Source organism: Vidua chalybeata, chromosome 18 (assembly GCF_026979565.1).
Source record: "Vidua chalybeata isolate OUT-0048 chromosome 18, bVidCha1 merged haplotype, whole genome shotgun sequence".
In the NCBI taxonomy this organism is placed as follows: Eukaryota; Metazoa; Chordata; class Aves; order Passeriformes; family Viduidae; genus Vidua; species Vidua chalybeata.
In genome coordinates this window covers 10,162,991-10,176,361 of record NC_071547.1, presented here as the reverse complement: position 1 = coordinate 10,176,361, position 13,371 = coordinate 10,162,991, and the positions used below count along the sequence as shown (strand labels likewise).

The 13,371-nt window shown below is 54.3% G+C and overlaps 1 protein-coding gene across 1 annotated transcript; it reads left to right on the top strand.

Annotated features, from left to right (window-relative positions):
* The first annotated feature begins 204 nt into the window (after positions 1-204).
* Positions 205-3,840, top strand: HSPB8 (heat shock protein family B (small) member 8). Its single transcript, XM_053959522.1, has 4 exons — positions 205-281; positions 372-1,041; positions 2,097-2,160; positions 3,080-3,840. Exons 2-4 carry the CDS (start codon positions 663-665, stop codon positions 3,237-3,239), a joined length of 603 nt encoding a protein of 200 aa, XP_053815497.1. The 5' UTR covers positions 205-281; positions 372-662; the 3' UTR covers positions 3,240-3,840.
* Positions 3,841-13,371: the final 9,531 nt, after the last annotated feature.

The window sequence follows — 13,371 nt, the reverse complement described above, 5'->3', positions numbered from 1 at the left end:
AAGCGCCGTGGCCCCGTGGCAGCCGGGATCCTCGGGCCAGCAGGAGAGGTCAGCTGCCACTGCCCAAATTCTCCACGGCTGTTTCATCCTCTCCAAAATACTCGGCTGACAGGGCAGGACTTGCAAAACACACACCCCCCTCCTCCGAAATCCATATAAATAGTACTCGCCCAACGGCTGGAAGGTTAGAGAAGTTTCTGGGCTCCAGGCTCAGGCATTTATTGCAGCTCTCACCCAAGAGCAGCAGGGAAAGTTGCACATAAAGTGCTGGAGAGTGAGAAGTGAGAGAGAAGCTTTTTAATCTCAGGATATTTGGGTTTATTATTTTTTTTTCTCTCTCCTGACAAGAAGTTTTATTTTCCTCTCCCCAGTCCTGGGATCGCAGCCAGACAGGAAGCGTTTTCTAGCGGCCAGAGAGCTCCCTCCGTCCTTCCTGCGCTCCTCCAGCTCCCGGTGATTCAGCCTGAATTGATTTTCTCGTCGTCCTTCACCTGGTGCCGGGCAGGAGGGACCGTCCCCGCGCACCCACGTCCCACCCGGGGTGGATGCGTCTCCTCCGGGACAGGCTCCCGGGGGAAGTTTGCAGCCAGGAGCAGCCGCACAGAGGCTGAGGCTCCGTTGGAGAGCCCCGGGGACACGCTCAGACCCCTCCGAAGGAAGCCATGGCCGATAGCCAGATGCCCTTCTCCTGCCATTATCCCGGCAGGCGCAGCCTCCGCGACCCTTTCCGGGAGCCCGGCCTGACCTCGCGCCTGCTGGACGATGACTTCGGCTTGTCGCCCTTCCCCGGGGATCTGACGGCGGACTGGCCCGACTGGGCTCGGCCCCGGCTCACCACCACCTGGCCGGGCCCCCTGCGCGCCGGCCTCGGCCGCTCCCCCCCCATGGCCCCCGCCTACGGCGCCCACTTCGGGGGGTACCCCGAGAGCCGCAGCCCCGCGCCCTTCCCCCGCGAGCCCTGGAAGGTGTGTGTCAACGTGCACAGCTTCAAACCCGAGGAGCTGACGGTCAAAACCAAGGATGGCTACGTCGAGGTGTCAGGTGAGAGCCAAGGCACCGGGGAGGTGGCACTGCCAGCTCAAGGAATTGCTGCAAAATGCCAAAATCGCCTTTGTTTTAAGGCGGCGGCAGAACCCCTCCGCTTGGGAGCAGGGGAGGGCTGCAGCAGGGCTTTAGGGCATCTCCAGAGGCAGATTGTGTGTCACGGGGGGATCTGGCTCACAAGCCGTGGTGGTTTGCTGCCAAAATGAGAAAGGATACGTGTCCTTTGGGGTAAATCTCCCTGCTTTATGCCCTGGCTGGCAGCACCCTGCAGCGAGCGGCCAAGAGGGGCCCCAGCTCTGCTCGGTTAATTATAGCCAGGGTGAGGTCGGCACGGAGGGAGATTCCCTTTAAAGGGGCCGAGGGAGAGGCTGGGAAGAAAGGAGCAGCTGCTCACAGCCCCCAGCCCAGCCCGGCTCTGAGTCGGCCAGAAACATGTCCCTGAAAAGTGAATTAATGTCGGGAACAGTGTGTGTGGGGTTCAGCACTTCTGGGGTGCCCACGACTGCCCTCAGTGTCCCATCAGCCTGGCACTGACATTCCCCATTGTGCCTCGGTCCTCTGGTTGGGATCACCAGGGGTGGCTGGGGGCTGCCACCTAACACAGCCCTGAGTGTTTATTTCATGCTCACTGCAGCACAGGGGGAAAGCCACAGGTCGTGGGGGGAGGGGTCCAGGTAGCCTCTGGCTGATGCTCCAGGTACAGGGACCCCCAGCCTGACAGAGGGGTGGAAAGGAACCCATCCTGGGGATTGAGGCCAAGGGGGATGCTGCCACCTATAATGGTTTTATTATTTGTTTATTTTCTTAAGCCCCAGCTCTTGGCAGCCTGTGAGACCCTGGTTTTGCACTGGAAATGTGGCTGGGCTGTGTCTAGCGTCTCTTTCTCCACATGGAGAGGCTTCCTGAGCCCTCCCCAGAGAAAGAGTTTGCACCAGGGCAGAGAAACAGCTGCTCGGAAAACTTTCCTGTTTGGTTTAGTTGTTATTGTTTGTTGGGGAAAAAAAATAATCCCCCGGTAAGATGCTGATGTGGGGTGTTGGCCTTCCCTGCAGGCAAACACGAGGAGCAGCAGGTGGAAGGAGGGATCGTCTCCAAGAACTTCACCAAGAAAATCCAGTAGGTACCGGTCGGCCTGGCCGAGCTCTGCCAGTCCCCGCTCCCCAGCTCACACAAGCAGGGACTGTTTCCACCCCAAAATCTGCCCTTCTGCTGCACGTGCCTGGCCGGGCCGGGCCACAGAGTGATTTCCCAAGGGAAGGAAAGGAGGACGAGGCCTTTTTTGAGGCGCTCTGTCAGTCTCCTGCACGCCCGGGGCTGCGGCCGGGGCCGGCGGGGGTGCGGGGAGGAGGCGTCCCCGGGGAGCAGCGGGGCACGGCGGGCGGGCTCCGCCGCCAGCCCCGGAGCACATCCCTGCGTATCCCCGCATCTCCATGATGTCAGTGAGATCGCTATCGCGTTGACTCACCCGTGGCTCGCTTTGGCAACAACAACCGCAAAGGCGAGCCCCGACCGACGTGGGGGGCAGATCCCACCCGCGGGGCTCGCACGGTTAACAGGGAAAAGCATCAAAGCCCAGGGCATGGGAAGGGTTTCCTCGGCTGGCAGCAGCTCAGCTTTGCTTTTCCACCCTGAGGGAGCCCTGTGCATCCCGAACTCCCACGGGAACGCTGGGGCGAGCACCGCTCGCTCCTGCTCGGCGCTCGGGCTCCTTTTACGGGCAAGGCTGGCGGCTGACGTGGGCTGCGCACGGCCGGGATTTACTCCTGCTCCGCGCGGCACAAGCGGCGCTGACATCCCGTCAAACACATCTGCCGGGGAGATTAAACAGAGCTCCCGCGGGGGCCAGGCCGGCCAGGAGCCCGCTCTAAATATCCCCCGCACATTCCCAGGCGCTCCAGTAATAACAGAGGCTTTGCCGGGGCGCCGGGGCTGCTGCCTCGGCACCGCTGGGTCCCCGCGTGCTGGGGGTCCGGGGGTCGGGATCCACCGGGGATGCAGCATCCTAACCCATCGCCTCTTTCCTGCCCCTCTGCAGGCTGCCCTACGAGGTGGATCCCATCACGGTGTTCGCCTCCTTGTCCCCGGAGGGGCTGCTGATCATCGAGGCGCCCCAGATCCCCCCCTACCAGCAGTACGGCGAGGGCAGCAGCGGCAGCGAGATCCCCGTCGAGAGCCAGGAGGCCACCTGCACCTGAGCAGCCACCCGCGGCCCTCCCGCGCCCCGGCACCCCCGCCCCTTGTCCCCTTCCCCCGCTCCCCGCTCCCCTGCGGCGCGGCGTCCTGACAGCCTCGGGCAAGGGTGACGGGTGCCGCTCGCAGGGATGGCAGCACCCGCCACCCCAGCTGAGAGCCGGGGCACGCACCGGGTGCCAGCCACCGTCCCTGAGGGCTTCTAGCGGTCTGAGGTGCCGGTAGAGGTTTTGTGCCCACGGGGCCAAGCAGAAAGGATGCTCCTCCTTATGGTTATTGTTTGTTCCGAGTCGCTCGGATGGGATATTTATAACAATAGCAAAAAAAAGGGCCTGTTTTTTTTCTTTAAAATTGACATGGAAACCCGTAGCTCTGTGTCTTTCCTCCTCCATGAGTTGTTTTTTTTTTTTTTTAAACTACATCTCTGCGAAGGACACGCGTCTGGCGGCGGAGCTTGATGGCGTGGCCTCCATCCTGAGAAATGGTCTGCGTGCTTTGAACGTTGGTTTGGGGTTTTGGTGTTGGTTTATTTTTTTCCTTATTTCCAAAGAGAATTTGTGCTTTTACTTGTCAGACCTGAGGAATAAAACCCAGTTGATGTTCTTAGCCTCCGCTTGTCTCGGCTGAGCTGGTGAGGTGGCTGTAGGGCTGCGGGAGGGTGGTGGGGACGAGGGGAATGTCACTGTGTGCCACCTCCCAGCTTGGCACAGGTCATCCTCATGAAGGCAAGGACAAGAGAGATGTGTGGGATGCCTGCACTGATGGGGGAATTCCAAGTCCCAGCTGACACTGTGCTGGGGAGGCATCAGGCTTGGCAAGGACCATGGGCTCATCCTGGCCTAGCCCCTGAGGGGGTTGAAAATGTTCTTCCTGCTTGGGGATGCTAAACCAGGCTGTGAGTAGGGAAAGCTGGGTTTTCCCCATCCCCACTTCCATCTCACCATGCCAGGTCCCCACCTGCAGCTCCACAGGGAAGCACTTCCCAGTGGAATGGCAAATGGTGTCTGCTGGGTTCTGGGCACAGCCTTAAAACCATTCCTATTTGCCAACCCACTGCAGTGCCTGGGCTTAGCAAAGCCGAGCTGTCGATGGGAGGCAGGAAATTTTCCAACGATCTGTGCAGCACCTGGGCCAGGCACCCAGTTTTCCATGTTACCAGGACCTCAGAGTTAAAAATACAGCCTCACGTGTTCCGCTCTGGCTCATTTGGGATGTGGTTACCAACAACACCCACCACGCGCTGTAAAGCCTGGCCCAGCACCGCGTGCCACGAAGGCACCCGCGTTCCAGGTCATGGAGGGGAACCTGGGCACTCTCACCCACTTGTGCAGATTATATTTAACTTCCAGCAGTTGTTCCAGAGCTGGGACCCCCCAACGGTACAGAGCACAGCCTGCCCCAAGCTCAGCCTCTCTGGCCCTGCCAGGCATGGCTGTGAGCACAGCAATTTTTATGAATAAAATACAATCCCCGAAATGTGATACCGACACCGGCATGGAACGCTAAAAAGTCATGAGTCACAGCTCCAGCCCTGTGTCCTTGTGCCACTTGGAGCTGTCAGGCCCTGTGGGTGACACCTCTCCAGCACAAATTGTCCTTCCTCTTCCTCACCCCTTCAAAGAGTTATTTTTATCAGACTTTTGATAAAATATCCCCAGACCCAACCTCAATTTTCCCCCTTTCATAGAAGGACCCCGGGGGTACCTGGGGACACGCTCAGGCTCAGCACCCTGGCTGGATGTCCCTGCACCCCTATCCTGGCCCTGCACCCATGTCTGGCACAGGATGGTTCCCTGGGCAGGGCTGCAGGTGCAGCTGTGACTCCACAGGGAGCTGCCAGGGGGGAATGAGCCACAGCCGAGCCACTCTCCCATCCCGGGGTATCTGGGGAGGGCCCCGGGCTGATGGAACAGCAGTGCTGGGACAAAGGGAGCCCCAGGCTCAGCCTGGGGGCTGCTGCACTCACACAACAGCTCCTGCTCTTGTTCCTGCTGATCCTGCAGTTTGGGGTGAGTTTTGTTTTTCTTTAATAGCTTTTTGCTTTATTTGGTTCTGCTTTCTGATGAATTCCTTAATAGCATCTTATAAAAGCTGTTGTCAGCTGCATTAGCAATGATTTCCTAATGGCTGGGGTTGGCATTGGCAATTAGCACTAAGGACCTCTTCCATGGGCAGCGTGCTCAGGCCTGTGCAGACAGCAGCTTCCCAAGCTCTTGGATGGTCTGGAGTATCACATCCTAATGAAATAATTGTAACTGGAGATCCGGAGGCTCTTTTCAAGTATGATCTGATTATCCCTGCAAAAGAGGTTTTAAACAAGTAATCCCTACCGGTGTTTCTGCAAATGCAAAAATCGGTTTGGAAACACTGAGGCACTTCTGCACCAGCCTCTCCCTCTGTGTCTGAGGACAGGGAGTGGCATCTGTGCATTTCTGGGGTTCCAGGGGGAGCAGAGCTTTATGAGCCCCAGAGCTGGGGCTGCTGGGGACTGGGAGCAGTTCGCTCACCCTCCCTCGTGTGTGAGATGTTGGTTTGGAGCCTCCAGCCCCATAGCACAGAGCAGTGGAGGCCAGTCTGCAGTGACATCACATCTGTGGGTTTGGAGCAATTACAGCCTGCCAGGTGTGTCAGAACACAGCGTGGCCCAGGGCTTAGGACCAGCTCTAAGGGACAGGCGTGGTGCAGGCTCTGACTGAGGGCAGCATTCTCCAGGAGGGGAGGAGTGGGCATCCTGTGGGTCTGACCCTGGGGCTGCCTGAGGGAGCCCAGGAGGGGCTGAGATCCTGGCTGTGCATTTTGGGACCTCTCTCACACAAGGGAGAAAGGGCAGGGTTGTGATTATCAGCAATTCCCACTGCACGGGGCAGCCCAGCCTCGGCAGCACCTCTCTGCCAGCCCTGCCCCAGTCGTTCCAGAAGGACAGTGCTCCCTTTTTTCGCCCAGAGCAGCATTAGACTCACCAATATCCACATCATTCCAGACTAAGTGATTTTCACTGCTGAAGGAGACAGAGGAGCCATCCTAATCTGGCTTTTGCATGCTGCTCTTGAAGCAGCACTGATGCTGCCAACACAGCATCCTGGATGGAGACAGGAGCAGGTGCTTGGAAGATTTTATTTTTTTTTCTTTCTAAGAAGCCAGTTCTGATCAAATACACAACCACATCTGAAGAGCTGGTGGGATTAAGTAGTTGAATGCTGGGCAATTTGTAACTGGCACTGATGGGGCAGGAGAAAGGGGAGTGCTTGTTCCAGGAGAGGAATTCTGGGCTTGGGGCTGAGGTGGAAATCCAGCAGTTCCTGATGCATCTCAGGACCGTGAGCTTGCAAGGTTCCCTCTGAGGAGTCCCAGAAAAGCTCTCCTGGGCAGCTGGAGGGAAATGTGGATGGTCCATACAGCTTTTTTTTTGTTTTGGGAAAAATTTTTGGTGATCCCTCCCACAGCACAAGCGGGTGATTCCCAGTGCTGCCAACACAGAGCTGGAACAGGCTGGTGGGGAGGGCTCAGCACCATGAGATAAGAGGCTACATCATGGGAAACTGGCCCTGGAGGACCTGCTGCTCCAGCTGGCTGCTGCGAGGGGCTGAAGGACGTGAGGAGATAAGGATAAGGTCACCCAAGGCGTGGGAGACCTCTCCAGGCAGCTCGGTGGCAGGAGGCTCAGTAAACCTCCTGCCTGTGTCCTGCTGTCTGTCCCAAGCTGCCAAGGAAGCTGTGGAGCACCACCTGCCCCCTGCAGGGCAGGGACATGGGGCAGTGGGCCCAAGGGCTTCCAAGTCCTGCTTGCATCCCACCAGGGCTGCGATGGGGAGCGTGTGGCTCCCAGCAGGGCACCAGCTCCCAGCCTGTCCCAGAGGATTTATTTGCCTAAAATGGAAGCAAAAGCTGAATTGATTTATTTTGGTTGGCAGCATGTGGAGCTGGGTAAATAATTCACAAGAAGCTCCAGAGCCGTCCAGACCCACCAGGCACCTCCAGAGACCTGCTCTCTTCTCCTAGAAGAACGAGGTTAATCTAATTTTCCAGCTGCCCAGCCCCTGTGGCAGGAGCAGGTGGTGGCTGGGTAGAGCTGTGGCCAGCACAGCAGCTCCCAGAGCTGTGTCCACCCCTGCTCTGGGGAACATCACCCTCACCAGCTCATGTGCCCATGGACTGGGACACCCTTGCAGGCTCACCCTGCAGGGATGCCCTTGATGTCTCTCACTGCTCCCTGCTGGATCATGCTGTGGTGTCCTGGGGTGCCCACAGAGACCCCTTTGTTGTTTCATGGGGTTGTTTGTGCTTTCCAGCCCCTCTGGGAGCCTCTGCACACGCAGGAGCTCAGCCTGACTTCCTCCAGCATCCTCCTCCTCAGTCCCTGGGGCTGCAGAGCTCCCCTGGTCTCCCCAGGACACGTGCAGCTCTCAGGCTCTCTTGGCAGCTGTTCCTATTGCTGCAGTGACTCCATCTGGGTTTGCACAGGGGATTTGCTGTAATATTTCCAGGAGTTTTTCCTTCCCAGAGCCCTCCAGAGCATTCCTGGCTCCCCAAGGGTTTCTCACTATTTCTCACACAAATCTCAGCTGCTTCAGTTCAAGCCAGTCCCTTTTCCCTGAGAAAATATCCTGTAATCACCCAGGTGTTTCTCTGCTGTAGCTGAAGCCATCTGGGGGTTTTCATGCTTCTCTCTGGGAGTTTCTCCTCCTTTGGAGGTTTTGCTTTCATGAAGTTTTTGTTTCTACTTGCAAAGTGAATCTCATCTGCTTTATTTTGGATGTCTCCAAAGGGAACACTTGGCCATGTCATGTCCGTGGGGACAGAGAAGCAAAAAATGACTTTTTTTTTTTCTAATGGAAGAACCCAATGTCACAGAAATAACCCACCTGACCTGATGGCCTTTCTCTCCCTTCCAAATTAAAGGCTGGAAAGCCACGAAATGGCCCAGCCACCCCTGGGAGCAGATCAAGAAGTTCCTGCAGCTTCACCCATCCCAGCAGAGGGAAGGGGAGGAGAGATCTCTGTGGGTGAAGCAATGCTGATTATGGCATCGTGTCCTGGATGCTTCTGCCTGTGTCCACCCCAGGAGGGGACTGGGTGGGCTCTGAGGCCCTGTGACCCCCCCCAGCAGCACAGACCCTCCTGGCTGGGCAGTGTGGGTGACTCTGGTGTTGAGCATCCCTGATGTATCCATGGAATTGCAGCACCTTCCAGGCCCAAATTCTCTGCTCCAGAGCTGCAGCAGGATGAAGGAGAGTTTTCTCCTATTTGTTTTTCTTTTGTCAGTCTTTAAACCCAGTTGCAAATGCTGCTGATAATTAAGGAGACTCTTGCCATTTGGGTGAAGTGCTGAAGTGCAGCCTCCTGCTCCCAGCCAGATGCTCCCCAGCAAACCCATCCTGGAGGAGAGGAAAATTTCAGCTTCATTTTGATTCTTTCATACTCCAACAAAAGCCTCCCTATCTGAGGCAGCCTTGGAAACCTTTCCTTATTAAAAGACCTCCTTGAAATGCATTGTAGCAGCCAAGGAGGGTGGTTATGAAGCACAAAAAGCCTGCAGAAGAGCTCATTAAAACAATAAATTACAACTAATTAGAATAAATCAAGCTAAATCATCTCCAGTGGGAAGGTAAAATAAGGTGTGAGTGAGTGGTTTTAATAAGGATGGTGCTAATCCCCAGCTCCCCTTTAAAGTGATGCTGAGTCCTGCTGCAGCAATGATCCCGCTGCTGGGACCAGGGTGGAAAACACACATGGACAAAGAGGAAAGTGGAGCTGATGGCAGTTTGAATTGTGTCCCAGCCTGAGCTGCCTGTCTCTAATTGCAGTGGGTTTGGGGGTAGCACACAGCACCCACAGAGGCTCACAGAGGTCGAGGTGCTGGGTTTGCTCACTTTGGGTTTTATTTCTGTTTAATTTGCAATGGACAAAGTGGCTGTGGGGTTTTGCTCCTCTCATATCACCTCATCACCACAGCCACAGCAAAATGACTTCTCTGCATAATTAGCAGTGAGATCATCGCAGCCGCCTTGGCTCCAAATCATTTCTCCTCCGCTCTCCAAGAGCTGCTCAAAACAAGGAGAGGAGGGAGGTGTGGGATAAGCACCCTGCCAGGGTGGGGCTGGATGGGGCTCTGAGCAGCCTGGTGGAAGGTGCTCCTGCCCATGGAATCAGGAGGTCTTCAGGGTCCTTTCCCTTCCAAACCATTGAGCAGAAGGTCTTGGAGCTGCCAAAGCAAAAGGCTGATGTTGAAGGGAGTGAATCGCTGCTGGAAGCACCTGGAAGGGGGCTCAGTGTTGTACTGTGACACGAAAGAACTCACACATTCACTTCAGATGTAAAAGAAGGAAAAGAGGAAGTTTTATTTCTGACTTTGTAATATATACAATTCTAAAAGTGACAGTGGATTGGAGGGTGAAATTATCACCTCTCCAACCACACTGGTTAAACTAACAGTCTATCCATTTTCTCTTCCTACAAAGAAGAATGCAAAACAATCATTATTTACACGAATAGTGTGTGAGAACTCTAGAAATATGTAAACATCAGAAGGTATAGAAAACTTTTAAAAGAACTCTAAATGTTTTAAAAGAACAGGGTGACAGCTCAGCTCTGGGGAACAGAGAGCCCAGAGCCAGCAGGGCACTGGTGCAGCAGTGAAGCTGCAGGGACAGCACTGCTCGAGCCTTCCCTGGCTGCCACCTCCCTCCAAGGGATGAGCACTGCTGCCGGTGCTGGAGAAATGTATTGGTTTCATTAAGCTTAAATGATTAGCTCCAGGCCTTGATAATGATACTTAATGGATCTAATATTTTTGGGGGTGATTATGCTGCTGTATACAGCGTGTATATCATTAATAACCTTCTTTAAACCTCCTTGCTTTCACTGCCACTAATGATGTTCAAGCCCTTCTTATGCCTAAGCCCAATTAGCTGCCAAGATAGAGGCTTTGTCCCATGGAGGATGTCTGGCTGTGCTGGAGGCAGATGCTGATGGTTTGGGCAGGAAGATGTTTGGATTTGGTGGCAGGAGCCCCAGGCTGGACCCTGCAGGGGGGTGAGGGCAGCCCTGGTGGGTGCAGGCAGTGGTTGAAAGCTTCTGTTCAAAACCCCTTTCCCAATCCCATCCAGAGTTCTGCAGGGGGGTTAACACCAGTCAGGGCCTCCCCACATCCTGGGTTTTGTCACCTCTTGGTTTCTGTAGGTGAGGGTGGTGATGTCAAACACTCCTCACCCTTTTCCACAGGGGATAATGACAGATGCATCGGGGGCTCTGTTTTCTCAGGGAAGATATCCCTAAGTCCAGGGCACATTATTCCTCTGCTGGATCCAGCCAACTGGAAGAAGCAATATCACCACTGACTCCACACTCCCCCTGAACCTTTCCATCACCCCTGGGAGGAGGAACCAGGCTTGGCTGCTTCTCTGCTCCTTCTCACCCGAGCATCCTCCCCATCCTCCTGCGAGCTGATTAATCCATTAGGATTAACCTCTCTTTAACTCCTTGATTAGCTGCATTTTAAAACTCCATTTGTTTTCCTTTTTACATCAAGCTGGAGCCAAAAAAAGAGGGCAATTTGCAGCAATACTGATTTAATGCAATTTCTGAAAATCAGGGTGAACGTCGGGAAGGCGTGCTCAGCATTCCAACTCCTCCCAGCAAGCTGCCCGGGGCTTCATCCTGCTGGAGGCAGATTTGGGAAGAACACCACAGAACCAGCATCTACCTGAGTCCCCAGAGCTGCTTTCTGGTGGCATTGGGGCAAAACTGAAAGATGCATCTTGGTTTCAAGGTGTTGTTGGGGAAACTGAGGCTCTTGTGATGTGATATGATGTGGGCTTTTTGGTGCCACAGGGACAACCCATTTCTCCTTTGGAAATGTCCCTGATTTCCCTGAACTGTGCATGGCAGAAATTGCTCAAGACAGGGCTTCTTGCTCTGAGACAGGATAATGGTTTAGATCCATCCAGGTTTGATTTGCCAGGTTTAGACTCAGTCCTGCGTTTACAAAACCCAAGTTTAGTCCATGCCCTAGGTGAGCTACCAGACCCCTCCAAAATCTGAGGGTTTTTGATGACAAAAACTTTGCTTGTCTGTGGCAGGGGTTTGGCTCAGTGTCAGCTCCAGCTTTTCTTATGGGACCCTTCTTTGCCATGCAGGAGCCATGTGGGAAAAATCACTAATATCTTCAAAAATAAGCAAACCCTCTGGCTTTAGACCAAAATCTCCACTGTTCTCAAATGCCTGTCTGTCCCTTCCCTGTGTGTCCCAGAGTGGGAGAGAGTGACTCCTCCATCCTGGGGCTGTCCCGTTGCCCAGGCTGGGGCTGTGGGACACAGGCAGCACTGGGGGTGTGCTGGGGTGAGCAGTGCTGTGGTAGTTCCATGGTGGGGGCTCCTTGGACCCCCTGTCCTGGTTTCACCCCAGCTCTGAGCCCCGTGGCTCTCCCCATGCAGGAGGAGTGGGCAGTCACCCCCTGTCCCATCTCTGCCAGGCACAGCTCATCCCCTGGATGAACTGGCTGCTCCAGAGGTACTCTGCTGTGTTTATGGGATTATTAAGCTCTAAGGTGACTGACACCAAACACCCCTGGCCTGTGTTAACCTGTGTTAACCCATTTTTGGGCCACTTCCTTGTGGTATTCATATGCCCTCTGAACAGAGAGAGACTTAGCTTTCTCAGGATTTCTCCTGAGAGATGCTGTGAGAGAAGCAGAGACAAGAGAATCAAAACAATTCTTATCTCGCTCGCTCTTTGTGCCCATGTGGAATGTGGGATGGAGATTGTTTACCCAAGGTGATTGCTTGATTGGATTCTGGTTATTTGGATTCATTGACCAATTGGATCCACGTGTGTGTCGGGACTCTCAGGAGAGGTCACCAGTTTTTCTAGTTAGTGATAGTTCTTGGTAGTGTAATATAGTTATAGTATAATATAAAATATAATAAAGTAATTAATTAGCCTCCTGAAACCATTGGAGTCAGAGCTCATTCTTCCCACGTCGGGCATCCCAGCACCAGTACTTCCTCTGGCTCAATCAGTGTTTGAGTTTGGATGCTTTCACAGGTGGCTGGTAGGGCTGAGGCTCAGGGAGCTCAGCAAAGCCAAGGCTGAGAGCTGGGGTGTCTTTCTCAGCTGGCTGAGGGCTGGGAGTCTCCCCTGGGAGTGGGGTGCTGAAGAAAATGCCTGCCCTCTCCTGTGGAGCTGGATTTTTGGGGCTGTCTGCTCAGAGCAGCTCTCCCTGCAGTTGTTTGGGGTGTTTAGGAAAGGCTGAGAGCAGCAGGGACATCACTGGAGCCTTTCTCCTCTTCCAGACTCCCCACTTGCAGGATGTTTAACAGGGACTTTGAGATGTCTCTAAGGTTTTGGAGCAGTTCAATGTATTTCTAAGTTATTTTGGGGTGCATGAGTGGGAAATACACACGATGAACACATGTGAGCCTGCAGCTCCAAGTGTTCAGGAGAGATCTGCAAGGGAAACTTCTTCCCAGTGCTGAAGCAAAACAAGACAAAACCAAGCAGAAATTGGTACAAAACCAAGCAGAGAGCCTTGCCTGGTAGGACTGCAGCTCCCAAAGCTGAGCCCCCCTGCATGGGTAGTGTTGGAACAGGGAAATTCTCTCAGGAGCCGTCTGGGAGCTGTCAAAATAAATCATAGCTGCTGTTGAGGTTTAAAAAGCTTCACGCTGATGCACAATTTAGGGGAAGCATCTTGCATTTCCATAGATGTACAACATGATTTTCTGAAATTGCAATGATATGAGAAAACATCTTTTAAAGTGGAACCCAGATGGCGGGAGGAAATTGTGCTGTTTGAATTCTCCTCAGATAAATCGAAGCTAAAGGGATGTTAAACATTTTATAGGTTTTTTCTTCCCCCCACTTCCACCACCTGCTATTGGAATGACATAAGAGGAGCCATCAAACAGTGAGATCCTTACAGCACATGGCTAGGAAATGGCTTTGTCTGAGGGCATTTAACACCCAGAGATCCCAAACCCAGCAGGGTCAGGTCAGGGCTCCTCCACAGCTCCCTGGGAAGGTGCTTTTAGGGACAGGAATTTCTGGAGGGGCTGCCCAAACCCATTTCTAACAAAGGAGCCATACACAAACCTCGGCTGTCAGGGCTCAGCCTCGGGGGTTGCAGTGGGAGTGCAATGC